This window comes from Canis lupus, chromosome 28 (genome assembly GCF_003254725.2).
Source record: "Canis lupus dingo isolate Sandy chromosome 28, ASM325472v2, whole genome shotgun sequence".
NCBI classification, from domain to species: domain Eukaryota; kingdom Metazoa; phylum Chordata; class Mammalia; order Carnivora; family Canidae; genus Canis; species Canis lupus.
The window spans coordinates 365,771-383,966 of NC_064270.1; the positions used below are offsets into that span (position 1 = coordinate 365,771).

The 18,196-nt window shown below is 43.2% G+C and overlaps 1 protein-coding gene across 1 annotated transcript in view; it reads right to left on the minus strand.

Annotated features, from left to right (window-relative positions):
- Nucleotides 1-17,957, minus strand: part of FRMPD2 (FERM and PDZ domain containing 2) — a 112,682-nt gene extending 94,725 nt beyond the window's left edge. Inside the window, 1 exon segment of the mRNA XM_049103128.1 lies at nucleotides 17,839-17,957. Within this exon segment, the coding sequence (XP_048959085.1) occupies nucleotides 17,839-17,857 (19 nt within the window). The 5' untranslated portion in view covers nucleotides 17,858-17,957.
- Nucleotides 17,958-18,196: the final 239 nt, after the last annotated feature.

An 18,196-nucleotide genomic window follows, 5' to 3' on the forward strand; every position in this document is an offset into this window, starting at 1 on the left:
TATGATCAGGAACAAGACAGGGATGTCCACTCTCACCACTGCTATTCAACATAGTACTGGAAGTCCTAGCCTCGGCAATCAGACAACAAAAAGACATTAAAGGCATTCAAATTGGCAAAGAAGAAGTCAAACTCTCCCTGTTCACCAATGACATGATACTCTACATAGAAAACTCAAAAGCCTCCACTCCAAGATTGCTAGAACTCATACAGCAATTTGGCAGCGTGGCAGGATACAAAATCAATGCCCAGAAGTCAGTGGCATTTCTATACACTAACAATGAGACTGAAAAAAGAGAAATTAAGGAGTCAATCCCATTTACCCGAAAGCATAAGATACCTAGGAATAAACCTCACCAAAGAGGTAAAGGATCTATACCCTAAAAACTACAGAACACTTCTGAAAGAAATTGAGGAAGACACAAAGAGATGGAAAAATATTCCATGCTCATGGATTGGAAGAATTAATATTGTGAAAATGTCAATGTTACCAAGGGCAATTTACATATTTAATGCAATCCCTATCAAAATACCATGGACTTTCTTCAGAGGGTTAGAACAAATTATTTTAAGATTTGTGTGGAATCAGAAAAGACCCCGAATAGCCAGGGGAATTTAAAAAAAAGAAAACCATAGCTGGGGGCATCACAATGCCAGATTTCAAGTTGTCCTACAAAGCTGTGGTCATCAAGACAGTGTGGTACTGGCACAAAAACAGACACATAGATCAATGGAACAGAATAGAGAACCCAGAAGTGGACCCTGAACTTTATAAAGGAGGAAAGACTATCCACTAGAAGAAAGACAGTCTCTTCAATAAATGGTGCTGGGAAAATTGGACATCCACATGCAGAAGAGTGAAACTAGACCACTCTCTTGCACCAGACACAAAGATAGACTCAAAATGGATGAAAGATCTAAATGTGAGAGAAGAATCCATCAAAATCCAAGAGGAGAACACAGGCAACACCCTTTTTGAACTCGGCCACAAGTAACTTCTTGCAAGATACATCCACGAAGGCAAAAGAAACAAAAGCAAAAATGAACTATTGGGACCTTATCCAGATAAGAAGCTTTTGCACAGCAAAGGATACAGTCGGCAAAACTAAAAGGCAACCTACAGAATGGGAGAAGATATTTGCAAATGACATATCAGATAAAGGGCTAGTTTCCAAGATCTGTAAAGAACTTCTTAAACTCAACACCAAAGAAACAAACAATCCAATCATGAAATGGGCAAAAGACATGAACAGAAATCTCACAGAGGAAGACAGAGACATGGCCAACACGCACATGAGAAAATGCTCCGCATCACTTGCCATCAGGGAAATACAAATCAAAACCACAATGAGACACCACCTGACACCAGTGAGAATGGGGAAAATTAACAAGACAGGAAACAACAAATATGGGAGAGGATGTGGAGAAAGGGGAACCCTCCTGCACTGTTGGTGGGAATGTGAACTGGTGCAGCCACTCTGGAAAACTGTGTGGAGGTTCCTCAAAGAGTTAAAAATAGACCTGCCCTACGACCCAGCAATTGCACTGTTGGGGATTTACCCCAAAGATACAGATGCAATGAAACGCCGGGACACCTGCACCCCGATGTTTCTAGCAGCAATGTCCACAATAGCCAAACTGTGGAAGGAGCCTCGGTGTCCATCGAAAGATGAATGGATAAAGAAGATGTGGTCTATGTATACAATGGAATATTCCTCAGCCATCAGAAACGACAAATACCCACCATTTGCTTCGATGTGGATGGAACTGGAAGGTATTATGCTGAGTGAAGTAAGTCAATCGGAGAAGGACAAACATTATATGTTCTCATTCATTTGGGGAATATAAATAATAGTGAAAGGGAATATAAGGGAAGGGAGAAGAAATGAGTAGGAAATATCAGAAAGGGAGACAAAACATAAAGACTCCTAACTCTGGGAAACGAACTAGGGGTCGTGGAAGGGGAGGAGGGCGGGGGGTGGAGGTGAGTGGGTGATGGGCACTGAGGGGGACACTTGACGGGGTGAGCACTCGGTGTTATTCTGTATGTTGGCAAATTGAACACCAATAAAAAATAAATTTATTATTAAAAAAAGAAATGGAAAAATTAGTATTATTGGACATAAATAGAAGATAATGGTAACTTTTTTTTTTTAATCATTGAAATCTTACCACAGCCCAAAGCTGGGTCTTTCATTGTGAAAGGAGCAATGTCAAAAATATAATTCAATGTTATTAATGCAATTCATGTTCCATGGTCCTGCCTTTCCTTTGGGAAGCCTTATGTCATCCTTTTTTAAGGTCTCAGGGCTGGTTTTAGTGTAATCTGTACTCAGGATGGATTGATTGAGTCCTCACCAATTATACTTTAAGGTAATGCCTTCTAAGGAGAATGGCACTTTGCAGCTCATAGAGTTTGCAGAAATTCTTCTGATTCCCACAAAAATCCTTCAGAGGAGGGACACCTGGGTGGCTGAGTGGTTGTCTGCCTTCAGCTCAGGGCGTGAACCCAGGATGGGGTGGTGGGGTCGAGTCCTGCATCCGGCTGCCTGCAGGGAGCCTGCTTCTCCCTCTATGTCTTTGCCTCTCTCTCTCTATCTGTGTCTCTCATGAATAAATAAATAAATCTTTTAAAAAAATCCTTCAAAGGATTCCTTCAAAGGCAAGGCAAAATGATCCCCATAAGCAGATGAAGAAACTGAGAAGGCAACTGACTTAAGATTCTAAAAGTCTGGCTCATAAGTGCAATTTAAGTTTCTAAAATAAAGCACGGGAGGGTGGGTTGTAAACTAACAAGACTAATTAAAGCTACATATGTTTAAATTATGACTCAATGGAATTATGGGGAAAAGGAGATAGAGCAGCAGAAGTAAGGCAAGAAAAAAAAGGGGGGGCAATTAGAAGTAGAGCTGCCAGTGACCAAGAATAAAATGAAAACCAAGTCTGGCGAAGGAGAGTTAACCAGACAGTCTCATGTGAGAGGTAAGGGAGGGAAAACAGCTAAAAACACTGACCTCAGGGCCAATACGGAGAGGAAGATGGAAATATCAAAGCATAGTGGCTGAGAGGGCAGGTCTTGAATCTGAGTTGGACTGACTCCTATCTACCTTAGGAAACTTAGTTTTTTCCTCTTTACCCATCTATAACACGACTTATTGCATCTGACACACAGTAGCTTCTCAATAAGCACTAGCTATTCATATTGATCAACATTGACTATAAAGTGAGGGCAGAGGATAGGGTGGGGACAAACCCACAAAACGAGGGCTTTTGAGAGTAGAAATGGCATCACCCATAGAGCTGCGCCATTAGGGCATCACCTGGGAACTTGTTAGAAATGCAGACTCAGGCCCTCCCTGGGCTCTCTTAGAATCTCTATTTTGTTTGTTTGCTTGTTTTTTAAAAGATTTCTTATTTATTTACTTATGAGACATACAGAGAGAGAGGTAGATACATAGGCAAAGGGAGAAGTAGGCTCCTTGTGCGGAGCCTGATGTGGGGCTCCATCCCAGGACCCTGGGATCATGACCTGAGCTGAAAGCAGATGTTCAACCACTGAACCACCCAGGTGCCCCCAGAATCTTTGACAAGATCACTGGATGGTTCATCCGCCTATTATAAGTTACAGATAGTACTGCCCTAGGTCCCATTGATTATTTGGAAGAACCAGTTACGATGGCTGGTGGGCGATGGCTGTAGCCAGCTAAAATTTGGAGGTAGAATTACTGTGTTAGGTAACCAGGAAGATCGTACCTAGGGCTTGCTCCAGGGTACTTGAGTAACTACTCTCTCAGATGAAAGGGGAGGAATTCGGTGGAGGATTTATGGACTGAGGCCATAAACCTGGGCCAGCTGCACAGTGTCAGGTGGGGTTATTTGGCCTACACACAGAAACTGTGCGTGAAGGGGACCTATAAAAGAGGATAATATGTGAGGGAAGGGTGACAAACAGGGCCAGAGACAAGGGAGATTGAGAAGGAGAGAGATGGATGGTCAGCAGAACTGTTTTTATATGGGCTCTCTTACAGGCTGTGTGCCCACCCACACTTCCCTGCCCCCACCAAGAGCACCCCTATGGTCCAGCTAGGTCCTTCCTCTATAACCTTCTTCCTCTATAACCTCAAGTCCTCAAGTGAGCATGACTGATGGAGAGGCAGCATGGGCAAGGGGCGGCACCCAAGAAGTTTTGCATCACTTTCCAGATATTCCTAAAGGCTTACAACACAGTTTGAAGAGAGTAGCATTACATTCACTTTCTAGAAAGGCGAAGTAAACACTACCTTAAAAATAAAAGGATTCGGGACACCTGGGTGGCTCAGTGGTTGGGCGCCTGCCTTCCGCTCAGGTCATGATCCTGGAATCCGGGATTGAGTCCCACATCGGGCTCCTTGCGTGGAGCCTACTTCTCCCTCTCTCTGGGTCTGCTTCTCTCATGAATAAATAAATAAATCTTTTTTTTTTTTTTAAAGCCAAGTTTTTTAACTAAATAAATAAAAGGATTCACGCAGACCAACTCAACCAAAATAGGTTCCATGGAGCACTGTTATGCCAGACCTGGGGATTGAGATGCTGGGAATTCAAAATATCAGACTCATTCCTCCCCAAGAGGGGCTAACTGGCAGGGGAATGAGCACAGATTCTATAGGCATCTGAAAGAATCTGTGACTTCTCAAGACTGCAAATAGTGGGGTGCCTGGGTGGCTCAATCCATTGAGCATCTGCTTTTGGCTCAGGTCATGATCTTGGGGTCCTGGGATAGAGCTCCTCATAGGGCTCTCTCCCCAGTGGGGAGTCTGCTTCTCCCTCTCCCTCTGCCCCTCCGCCCCCAAACCCCCTCCACTCATGCTATCTTTCTCTTTCTCAAATAAATGAATAAAATCTTAAAAAAAAAAAAAAAAAGATAGGGCACCCAGGTGGCTTAGTGGTTGGGCATCTGCCTTTGGCTCAGGTCGAGATCCCAGAATCCTGGGATGAGGTCTTGTATCAGGTTCCCTGCCGGGAGCCTGCTTCTCCCTCTGCCTCTCTCTCTCTCTCTGTCTCTCTGTCTCTCTGTCTCTCTTTCTCTCTCTGTGTCTCATGAAAAAATAAATAAAAAATATTTTTAAAAAAAGAGACTGGAAATAGCCCTCAACTTTCTCCACTCTGTATTTAAATCTATGATTATCCTTCTATTTTGGCCTTTTCAAAGACTCCAACATTGCTTTGAACCCCCGGAATCCACTCTTATATTTCTTATTTTGAGGAGTGGTATATTTGTCCATAGAGAGAAGAACATCTTCTTAATTCCTTTCTTGGTCCCTGCTTCTCCCATCCCTGATAATCATATTCCCATCCCCATGGATTCTGCCTCTTTAAACCCTCTTGGATCCTGTGCTGTGCTGAGGAAAGCTACTACTGACCAGTGAGAGTCAATAATTAAATCTCTAGAAATTTCACAAGCTGGTTGTTAAACATAATCATTGTAAAAATAAATAAATAATAAGTTGCATGAACTTCCAATTAAATAAATTATATTCATAATATATTCAAAATCCACCATTAATTATTTTAGTACATTTGATTATTGCCTATCTCTTCAGCTCCTTTAAATCAATTGCATTTGTGTGGCGGAGATACTATATAATGATATGTTAGTACATATCTCTTCAAACTTTGTGTTCAGTAATTGCACCTTGAAAGCTTGGAATTGACCACAGAGGGAATATTTACACCACAGAAATTGGCAAAATGTACACATCAGGGCTTGATTTGTTGTTTTGTTGATGATCTAGACTTAAGAAAGTGATGGAGAAAATGTTAATCATTCAGATTAAACCTAAAAGTGGGTCACGTCTCTAGCTGTGCTATTGTGAATAGCACAAAAATTGAGGAACTGTTCTTCCAGAATTCAAAAACTATTATCCAATTCAGCAGTCACTCATGTCAGTGACAAATGAGTGAAGTTAAAACATTCACCTTCATTGCTTAACTTCTTACTTGCCAGTATAAACCAAAAAGCAGCCAGCATTCATGTTGGGACTATACTCATTGGTTAATTGCAAACATAGGCTGACTAAGAGTTCAGCAAAATCGATGTATGCAGTCTGTGTGAATCAACTGGCTGTATGAAATTTGCAATGAAGAGTCATATATTGGGATCCCTGGGTGGCGCAGCGGTTTGGCGCCTGCCTTTGGCCCAGGGCGCGATCCTGGAGACCCGGGATTGAATCCCACGTCGGGCTCTCAGTGCATAGAGCCTGCTTCTCCCTCTGCCTGTGTCTCTGCCTCTCTCTCTCTCTCTCTCTCTCTGTGACTATCATAAATAAATTTTTTAAAAAATTAAAAAAAAAGAGTCATATATTTTACTACTCATCAATTGTGCAATACGCATATCCTTCATGTAAATAAAATTTATTATAAACATATATATGTGTATAGTACGCACGTTTGTTTATTTTTCTTTTCACTGTGCTGGAAGCTCCTGATTGGAGGGTCTGGAACATTCCCGCTCATGTTTCCCTAGGTCAGTATGTCTGTTGGCATCCCAGCCTTGATCCCCTCCAACCCCACATGGATATTACTACCAGAAGAATCTTTCTGATATTTAAATGCAATCATGGCATCCCCTTATTAAAATTATTAGTGGTTTTCCAGAACTTTCTAAATGGGATGCAAGCCATAGAAGGCTTTTCTTGCTCTGCTCTGTTCACCTCTGTAGCCTCCTCTTCTATCAGATGCTCACATTCACACTTCACTACAGTTATGCCAAACTGCCTGCTATTCCCAGAATATCCTTTACTTATTCATATCACTGGACTTTTATGCATGTTTTCCTCTGCCTGCGATAGCTTGCCCTAACTCCTCTCCTCCTACCTCCTGCTAGTTCACACCCAGCATTCAAACCTGTTCAAACACCATCTCTTCCAGGAGCCTCACCACTTCAGCACTTTCTACTGCCACATGTTGTCATGCAGGCTCACCTCTTTGGCTCCTGCATTCACCTGGAAGATTCTCCAGGCAGAGACAGGTGTCCCCAGAACCTAGCACTTGGCTTGGCAGCCAGGAGATACCTAGTAAGTGCTTGCTGAATTGATTAATTCATTGATTTCGGCTATAACCTATAGCAAATAACAGGATGTAGCCAGGAGAAATAAACACACTTCACCTCTGAATTCAGTTGTCACTTAAAAAACAAAAGTCATTGACACTTTATTTCCCATTGTTTTCTGGAAGTCAACTAAATAAAGCCCAAAATTCTACTCTAAAGCACTGACCTGCTTTAAGCATAATCAAAATATCCATTTCTCAAAGATAGTGACAGTTGTCATTTATTGGACTACTCCTCTGCTTCAAGCATGTGCTAAGTGCCTGAAATACATCACCTCATGTATCCTCAATAACTCTCTAATGTAGGTACTATTATCCCTATTCTACAGATGAGGAAAGTGAGTCTCAGGAAAATTAAAACATTACCTTTGAATTTGAATTTGCTAACAGATGCTGAATAGCAAAGTGATGATTCAAACAAGGGTTGGTCTGACTCTAAAACCCAAGTTTTCTCTGCTAAGCCCATTCTTCGCCGCTTTAAAGCAAATCCACATTTGAACCAGGCAGGCTCCTATAGTAGCCTTGAATAAATAATACTCCAAATAATACTGCAGAATTCCTAACATGGGGCTTAGTCCAGTTGTGTTATCCTTATTCCTGATACCCAAAGCTAAGGAATGGATTTGCCCTTCCCCTGACCCAGATTTATGGAAGAAAAGTGAACATCACCAAGAAGTACCTGTGTCCTGAGTCAGAGGCTGCATCCGAAAGTCTCTGCAATCATGATCAGGTCTAGGCCTTCACCAGGGACAATTTTTCAACAACAAGCAGGGGTCTCTTGCTCACCTCTGTTGAGCTACTGAGGCCCCTGGCACTGCTGCCACTGTTTACTGTTTGTTACTAAGCACTTGGCTGCCCAGGGAGTGAGTCAACAAAGGGCCTTCCCTTTCCTGACTCTTGTTTTCTTGCCCTGAGCCCCGTGCAGTCTCTGGCCTATTCACAAGCAGAGCCACCCCACTATAACTGCGTCCCCAAGGCCCGTGACCTGTAAGAGAGCTTGTAAGAGCTCTAGTGGATTAGGTGCCACTGAAGACAATAGGATTGTGGCTCAGAGTGAGCTTTTACACGGATGTCACTTTATTTCCTGGTCCAATCAAAAGAAAGGGCCTTGCAAGGAATAAGGGGGCCAGCCAAGAGCCGAGTCTTAGTTTCATTTATTCAACAGCCCTCCATGCTGTTCAACAGGGTTAGACTTTGGACCTGCAGTCGGCAGGGCAGAGTAACAAGCAAGATCATGATGAGGAACAAAGACCTGGAACTGCTAGGGCGAAGGCAAGAGGAATGTGGTTGTGATTGTTATATACACACAAAATTAATCATCATGATAATAAAAATAACTAAATAAACAAAGAAGGTAGGAGGAAACTTTTGGAGGTGACAAATAGGTTTATGGCATAGATCATAGTGATGCTTTTGCAGGTGGATGCTTATCTCCAAATTCATCACGTTAAATAAATACATTAAATATACACAGCTCTTTCTACATCAATCATACCTCAATAAAATGCTTTGTTTTGTTTTTAAAAGAGGAATGTGGTCAGAGAAAGAGGAAGAGGAATTGTCACACTCTCTGGTACTTGGATTCAGAAAAGAACCAGCAGAGGAGAAGAACAGCAAGAATTAGATTCTAGCTCTGCAGAAGTAGGGGTGGAAGAACAGGTCTTTGGAGCCCCCTAAATAAACAGCAATTTCAAAACTGACTTTCAAACAAAAATATGCATTTTACCTCATATATTGACCAAAAAATAAAATGACACTTGATGAAACTCAGTGCTTGAGAGCATGGTGGACAAGCAGTCCCTTGCCAGTAGTGGGAATGTAGATCGGTGCCTGCTTTCAATAGGGCATTTGGTAATATTCATTAATACTGTAAATGTAACAAAAAAACTGTAAATGTACAAAGCATTTGGAAACCTATTTGTGAGGAACTGCCCCATGAGCATTCTTGCAAATGTTCACTCAAGCACATATAAAAGGACACTTACTGCAGTATTTTCTTTTTGTTATGGTGAAAAGCTGGAAGCCACCAAAATGTCCATCAGTAGTGGACAGGTAAGTAGACTGTTGTTCACACACATTGAAAATCGAACTACACGGGATCCCTGGGTGGCGCAGAGGTTTGGCACCTGCCTTTGGCCCAGGGCACGATCCTGGAGACCCGGGATCGAATCCCACATCGGGCTCCCGGTGCATGGAGCCTGCTTCTCCCTCTGCCTATGTCTCTGCCTCTCTCTCTCTCTGTGACTATCATAAATAAAAAATAAATAAAATAAAATAAAAAATAAAAAATAAGAAAATCGAACTACACAGCTATGCAGAGGGAGGCAGATCTGCATGTGCTGGCACTCAACGCTTACCCAGAAAGCCTTTTAAAAAGCCAGAAGTGTGGATTCGACCTGTATGATTCCCCTTTGTGAATAGCTATATAAATATTATATAATACATTCTTTATATATATATCTATATTATATATTAAATTATACATATTAAATATTCATGTATATTCTTTATCTAGAAGGAATCATTGGGAACTTAACAGTGATTGTTTTGTGGAGCGAGTTTTAAATGTTATTAATTAATCATGAGTTATTATTTAATCAGGAAAATTATTGTCCATTTTTGGGCTTTTCCCCTGCACCCTTGTGTTATACTATGGGTTTTTTTTAAAGCAGTAAACATTATACAATATCTTACAAAATTTATTTTTTCTTCCTTAAAGCTACTTGCTCTCCACACTAGGTAGTAAAGGATTTTACAATAATCACAACCATCTTGTGCTGTTTCTCCCAAATCTGTCCCTTCATCAGATTCAGAATGGACCTTGGTAAATTCTCAGCAACATCCCACACCTGCTGAACCTGACTCTCTGGGAGGGAACAGAGGGATCCGCATTTTTTTTTTTTAAGATTTTATTTATTTATTCATGAGAGAGACAGAGAGAGGCAGAGACTCAGGCAGAGGGAGAAGCAGGCTCCATGCAGGGAGCCTGATGTGGGGCTCCATCCCGGTCTCCAGGATCACGCCCTAGGCTGAAGGTGGTGCTAAACTGCTGAGCCACCCAGGCTGCCCGGGATCTGCATTTTAACAAGTGGCTGGTAGTTTTCATTTAGTAACTTGTTCAGGCCAACCATGTGCAATTGAAGAAACTGAGTCCCAGAGGGAGAAAGTGAACACTTCCAGTCATGAGGCTGGCTCCTAGGAGAACAGAGAGTAACATCTAAGTCATTGACACCCAGGGACATGCCGGTTTGCTTAAAGTCATTGCTGCCTTCACCTCTTTTGTTACAAATATTAGCACTCAGTAACAATTGCCTTCTGTACTTATCTCTGCTAAGATTTCATTCATTCAAATTAAAGCAAGGAAAAATCCTAATTCAGTACTGAGATTTAGGGATTTGCATATTTTTAGAAAATCCGATTGCTTCACTTTCAAGAATCATGTTTATTCATATTTAAATACAGTTCCTTAAAGTAGGAGATAAAATCAAGTAGAATTTAATACTAAAACCAATTCCCAGTTATGCCCCTTATTTTATTCTTGCTACCAAGGATATGTCCAATGTCTATACTGACTTATACTGCAAATTAGTTACATCTAAAATAATAAAGTTTTATTATTCTAAACAAAATCCAAGACCTCTCACACTTTGCTGGTGAGAATACAAAAAATGCACGGCTATCGTGGAAAATAGTTTGGCAGACTCTTAAAAAAACTAAACATGCTTTTGTCAGTAATTGAACCTCTGGCATTTTTCCCGAAGAAATGAAAGCTTCTGTCCACCCAAAAATTTGTACATGATTGTTTGTCAGCTTTATTTACAACAGTCAAAAACTGTTCACAACCAAAATGTCCTACGGTAGGTGAACGGTTAAACAAACCAGGGAACATTCAAACCACGGAATCCTACTCAGCAATAAAAATGAATGAACCATTGGTACATGAAACACTTATATGAATCTCAAGGGCATTAAGTTGAGTGGAAAAGCCAATTTCAAATTGTCACATACAGTATTTAAAGAGTATATATACTCTATTTATATCCTCGCAATGACAAAATTCTAGAGATGGAGAGAATACTTTAGTGGTTGCATGAGGTTAGAGATGATGGAAGGAGGGGTGATTATAAAGGGCTGGCACAGGGCAACCTTTCTGGTGACTGGAGAGTTCTGCATCTTGCTTGAGATGGTGGCGATGCAGAGGGTATGTAGCTCTGTCCACCCCTGGACTGAGCCTGCTTTCAAGGCTTGTGCAGGTCTCTCTCAGTGTAGGTGTGGCTGTAGCTTGGATATGAAGACCAAAGGCACCTCACCATGTGTGTGGCAGAGCCTGAAGAGCAGCAGCCCAGTCTGAGACTACAAGTCCAAGGCAGCTGTTCTCATAAAACCCAGAGGCTCAGAACTTTCATTTCAAATGTAGTCTTGCAGGAAGTTATAAAAGTACATTTGTCAGGGTAACGGGACAGACATATTTAAAGTCTGGTGGCCTCCATTTACACCCTGGCCCTGGGCCCTGCAACAGTTAGGAAGGGGCAGCCCCTATTCACTGATGGTGTCTGCCCTAGGCTTTCCATTTGTCTCCCCACCATCTTCTGTAGGACCTCAACAAGTCCTTGACCATGTCACTTCACCTTCCTCACCCCACATCTGCCATCCACTCCTGTATTCACACATAGCCTTTGTCATTACGAGTCATTGCATCACCTCCAAAATTTACATTTCAAATATCCTAAGTTCAGACACTTATTTTTCTAGCTTGTTGACTTGAAGTTATGTCCACTCTGACAAATTTTTGTGCCCATGAAGACCTGAAAGCCCTGGGTCCTACCACTTTTTCACTGAGCATCACTTAACCCCTGTACTTTCTTCCCTCATTATCCAGCTTTGAGTCCATGGTCCATGTGGGCAGAAATTCCTGCTAGCCATCCATCAAAATCTGTTCTCCCCTTCTTCCTGGGCATACATCCAGACTACACTTCCCAGCCTTCTTTGTGGCTAGGTGGAGCCATAAGGCAGAGTTCCAGCCAGTGGACAGGTTGTTCATCCACCCCTCCACAGCAGGGGGTGCTAGAAAGGTAGTGAAGATGATCTCAGGGACCTCGGAAGTCACAGATTATAGATGGCAGAGTCCCCTTCAGCCTGGGATCCCAATTTCCACCCATCTAGAATATTTTCCTTGGAGTGTTAAGAAAGAAAAGAAATATGTTGTCTAAGCCATCAGATTTTGTCACATCAGGACAGCGTGTCACTAAAATCATTCACCTGTAGGTCACTGGGAGCATGAGCTACAACACATCATAATGACTAAGAGGAGGATTGTTAAGCTAAGACCACCTAGATTCATATCCCAGCTCTGCCACTTACTGTCTTGGCTACCTAAGCAATATCCTGACTCTGGCTGTGCTGTGTCTCCTCATCTGTGAAATGGAGGAGGGAGACAAGTTAACACTTGTCAAGAGCATAGAGCAATTAGACCAGTGCCGGCACAATAAGCACCAAGTGTCTACTGCTACTGCATATGCCCCTCTGCTTCTCTGCTTCCACCTACCGCACCCTCATGTCCATGCAGCTGAGCCAGGCTGAAGAACAGCACGAGCCTGCGCTAAACGGTCTCACTGTGCACCCATGGCCACACAGCTCAACCACATCACCCAATAATCTCACCACATTTCCCTAGCCTGGTTGCCGTCAACTCTCCCAGGGCACAGTCATGCTGTCTCCTCTCCCCCACCCCTCCATGCTCAGCAGATAGTTTCAAGCTGTACTGAAGAGGGAGGATCTGTACAGGAAGAGCCCCTTCATGGTCTCAGCATCAAGTCTATACCTCTTGCTCTCCCCGGTCTCTTCCCTCACCTCTCCTCTCCTCAATCTTCCCAAATCAGGCTCTCCCTCACAGGAGCCCCGGGAAGGGCTATTTTTCAGGCTGCTGAGTTCCAGGATCAGGTCTCAATGCTCATAATAGTTGATCTGCTGCAGCACTGGATTAGTCTTCCTTCCTTAAAATGCTTTATTCTCCTGGATTTCAGAATGAATTCCTCTGACTTGCCTCCTGCCTTGCCAGACACTTCTTCAATCCTTGTGCTTTCTTCCCTCCTCCTGCTGACCTCTAAGTGCTAGAATACCTGGGGATTTCTTCCGCGGCCTCCTTCTCTCCTCTTTCAACACTCACTTGCCACATAAGATCTCAACTCCCATGGCTTTACCTATAGGCTGATGAATCCCTAATTCATTTACAAACAGCCCTTACCTCTCAAATAAACTGGATTCTTTTCTACAACTGTCCACATATCTTCATTTTGACGTCAAATAAGAAACTCAAATTGAAGTTTATCTGCGAGAGGCTTGGTGATTTCAATCACCTGAATAAACCCTTTCTCCTTCCTCAGTCTAATTATCTCAATTAATGGCACCACCCTCCACCCATTTGCCCAGGTCAAAAAAACTGATAGTCACTTTTGAGTGTCTTCAGTCTCTCAAACCTCATGTCTGACCAATTGGCAGGCTGTTTAAAACATATACTGGACCTGACGGCTCCTTCTCAGCACCACCCCTTATCTTCTGCCAGAACCACCATCCTCTCTAACCTGAAACTGCACAGTAGCTTCATTGCTGGTCCTGCGTTAACAATTGGCCCTTCCCAGAATATTCTCCACTCAGCCATCACAACTGTCTTTCTAAAATCAAAGGCAGATCATGTCCTCACCTCGTCAACATCTTCCCATGGATGTCCATCACACCAGTGACGTAAAAGCTGAAAGTCTTGCCAGGGCTCACGAAGGACAATCTAACCCGGCTACCACACTCTCCTCTTGACTTCCTGCACTCCAGTCACGGTGGTATTTTTGCCCCTTCAAACAGGCCCAGATTGTTCCTGATCCAAGGATTTTCTTTTTTCTTTTTTTAAAGATGTTATTTATTTATGATACACACATGTAGAGAAAGAGAGGCAGAGACAGGCAGAGACAGGCAGAGGGAGGACAGACTCCATGCAGGGAGCCTGACTAGGGACTCCATCCCAGGTCTCCAGGATCACACCCTCACCCTCGGCTGAAGGCGGCGCTAAACCGGCGCTACACCGCTGAGCCACCCTGCTGCCCTGATCCAAGGATTTCACATGTTGTTTCCCCCCACCTGGAATGTTCTTCGCTCAGATCTTCATCTACTTACTTCATCACTTCATTCAGGTCTCTGTTCAAGTGTAGCATTCCTAGAAAGGCTAACCCTTAGGTAACACGCCTTCATCATCCTGGATCCCCTTGCTTCCTTCACCTCTCTTTGTACTAATTATTGTTTTTATCTTAATAGCATGTGTTTATTGGTTGGCTTGTTTATTCTCTATTCTACCACTGACAGATAAAGCTATATGAAGGCTGGGACTTTACCCATCTTACTTATTGCTTTTGGTATGTTTTCAGCTGTGTGTGGCAAGTGAAACAATGGAAAGTGACTCAGGCAATCAAGGACATCTGTGTTCTCACATATATGTGTCTTCAACCATTCAACAGCCTCAGAACCCTGGGTTGACATTTCTTTTCTCCTCACACTGAAGAATGGCTATTGCAGCTCCAGCCTTATGTCCTGACCCAGCCATGTTAGAAGAGAGAGAAAGAACTTCATTTCCTTACATTTCATTAGAATCTTTTTCAGAATCCTAGCAAACTTCCTCTTTTATATTGTTGTCCATAGGAGGTCATGGGCAAATCCCTAAACCAAAGTGGAATAGGATGACAGTGATTGGCTCAAGTCAATCATGGCTTCCCGCTGGAAAGGAGGACCAACCCATCTTTCTGGAGCACCTGTTCCCTGATGTCTGCACATCAGGGGATCTGACACCAAGGATGATGGAGGTGTGATTACTAGATGAGAAACCAAGAATATCTGCCATTCCAATACACCTAGAACAGTGTAGTCAGAACAGATAGTCAATAAATACATGCTGACTGATTGATGTAATGTTTGTGCCTTGATAGACTAAAAGTGACCCAGACTTTCATCATGCACCCATGATGAAATGCAGAGATGAACTTTCTTTGGTCCAGTCTTGTTCATCTTCCATAGCAAACCTGTGAAGTCAATGTCTATTTACTACTTTTCAAAGAAGAAGATTAGAGCTTAAAGAGGTTGACTGAATTTGTTAAGGGCATCCAGCCAGGAAATGGGTATAGTGCTCAAATCCAGGGAGAAGCTTCAAAAATGGCAGAAATTGCACTCAAGAACAGCGGGATGATGGGCAGTGAGTGGTCTTACAAGAGCAGGACCAAGAATTACTTTCTTTAATGAGACTGTACTGTCTATCAAGGCTTTTTATATATAGCCTATGATTCCATATGCACACATACTAGAAATTAGGTAGTATTGTCTCCACTTAAACAGATTAGGAAATTGAGACTCATAGAAGTCAAATAATTTGCCCAAGGATACATAGCTGTAGCAGATGGCAAAGTTAGGATTTGGACTCCAAAGAGTCACACTTCAAACCCTATATTCCTTCCACTAGAAGAACCAGTGCAAAGGAAAGCCTTGAAGAGGTGAAGAAGTAGCTTTCTTTGAGGTGAAAGAAGGAAAAAGCTGAGTGAAAGGACACAGAAATTTTAAGGCTGATGGGGGAGAATTTGAGAAATTTCATGTCATATGGCCTGAATCTTTTTAGGAAAGTAGCTCACAAAGTCAGTTGAAGTTCAGACTTAAAAATCGAAACAATTTTGGTTTGTGGTGGGCCCTGAGAAGACTGAGATAGTGATCAGTTTGAGGGGAATAGCAAAGATGATAAGCAGCAGGTGGGCCATGGGAGCTATGTGGAGGGTCAGAGAATCAGGAAGCCCAGAGGGAGGCCCAGTGAGGAGAGATGACTGGGACAAGGCACAGACAAGTGCCAAAGATGGGCTCAGTGCCTGACATTGCATGTCCTCTCAGTGGATGAGGGCAGGGATTTTTAAAGACCAGACATCAAAGACCATCCAAATCTGGAGCGGATGGCACCTGGGCAGTTTTTGAGGAAGACTGGCAGAATGGGAGCTTTAGACATAGAGGAAGGAGGATCCTGGTAAATATCATGGAAGGGCCCGGTAGTGCTGAGCAGGACAGGTCTAGGCTCCGTGGGATCTATATGTGATCAGAAAGGACAGGGAAAGTAGAGAGACAGGGGAGGGGGACAGAGCCAACTGTGACTGGCAGGCTAGCCAGAAATGTCAGGGCAGGGCCTGAGACCTGCCGCTTTTACTTACCTGCTTCAGGGCTAAACTTTTAACTTCTGCTAAGCTTACGTAGTCAGGTGCAAGGGCATCTGACAAATGTGTGTGATTTGGAATGACTGACAGTGTTGCTGCTACTCACTGAGAAAAAATTTGGGCACTGTTTTCCTAGGAACCGTAATTGAAAGGAAGGCATATACCTTAATAAGACTCTCATGGCAAGGTTCTGTGGTCCAACTCTGTAAGTCACAAGGAGGGTCCTCACAGCCTGAGCAGAACGATCTACCTCACTCACAGTCAGATACTGTGCAGGCAGACACCTTTTCCCTGTTCGTTTAACCTTATGTGGTTGGCTCTCCTTTCAGGAGCAATGATTTCAATGGAATGTTCTGGTCCAGGTAGAAAAGAGGGCAGGTCTGGAACTCAAAAACACAGCAGCAGTACACTAGGGCCAGAATCCACTAAAGCCAGCTCTACAGACAGAGGAGGATCAAAGTCCTTTGGGATACAGATGGAGATAAATACAGGTCAAGGCCACCAAACTGAAGGTTGAAGACGCCAAACTCCTATGTCCTTTCTTCTCATGGCAAGTGCTAGGTTGCTGGCAAGGTGCTAGGAACAAACAGATAACCTCTTGAGTGCCCAACTGACAAAGGAAGCACAAAATTCAGGAAAGGGGCCCATTCTTTGTTGGTTTCTCTACCACTGAGAAGGTGAGCTTGGCCATAGCGGACTCTTTGTGATTGCTCCTTCCACATTACACACAGCAGTAGACATCTCAGATTTGCCAGTAATAAAAGGGCCGGGCACACTACCCTCCCACCACTTCTTGTCCAAATGTTACCCTTGTTGAATGAGACAGCTTTCATTCATAAACGGCCCACAGTGGCTCTGTGGGGAGGGCTGCTATTGGGCCCTGAGGTGGGAAAGTGGTGCTTGACTTTGCCCTGCTGCCTCTGCTCTTAGTGGCAGCCATAGCTATGCACTCCCAGCACCACCACCACAGTTCCTTCTGACACTCCTTTCCCCGCCCTCAACAGCCTGCCCATCTGGGGATGAGAAGTCTGCCTCTCCAGGTCTTGCCCTAGCTCCTGCTGTGACCTCCTGCATCTGCTTGAGTTTTCCATTCACAGGCAGGGGCCTGGCCTAGAAAAGTATGAGAACAATGAAGCTTCCCCATCCTCCCATGGCTCACTCATTCATCAATTCCACCACTCAACAGCCATGGGAATTTGTATGAATTACTTTACTTTTCTGTTAAAACGGAATGATTGTGAGAATTAAGTGAGTACAGACACAGATACAAGTTAATTATCATCATCTACTGAAATCAACCCTGTGGCAGGCACACTTCACAATGCAAAGGAGAGTGGTAAATGAGGTCTGTGTATAAATGGCTTAGTACTGGGGAGGCTTGCAATACTGCGCCTCCATCTATAGTCCATTATCTGTGGAAAAACATATTCTTGAATAAAGCATTTCTTTTAGAAATTTAGATTCTTAGAAATCTAGGAATTCTTTATATTCTCTTGGGTTGTGAGCTCAATGTCAATATGGTTTCTTACCGTGAACTGAAGCATTCATCCAAACCTGAGCAAGAGTTCATAAAGAAAGGAGTGGTATGCATTGTCCAGGATGTTTTTCTTTGCGCTTGTCAAGTTGCTGAAGAGAAAGCCTTTCTAAGAACAATGACAGGGCAGTCCCTTGTCCAACTATGCAGACTCAGCACACTGCATCTGGCCAGTGACCGTGACACCTGCTGGCCACCCCTGGAACCACAGCCAACTGCCTGGATGGGAAAAGCCACTGTTCTTTGTCAGAATGACCTTGAAGATCACTAGATGAGCAACACTGCCCAATTAAGGCAACCATCTATTAGAAATCAAAGAGAAAACAATACATTCCTTGGGAAGCAGCTGTGGC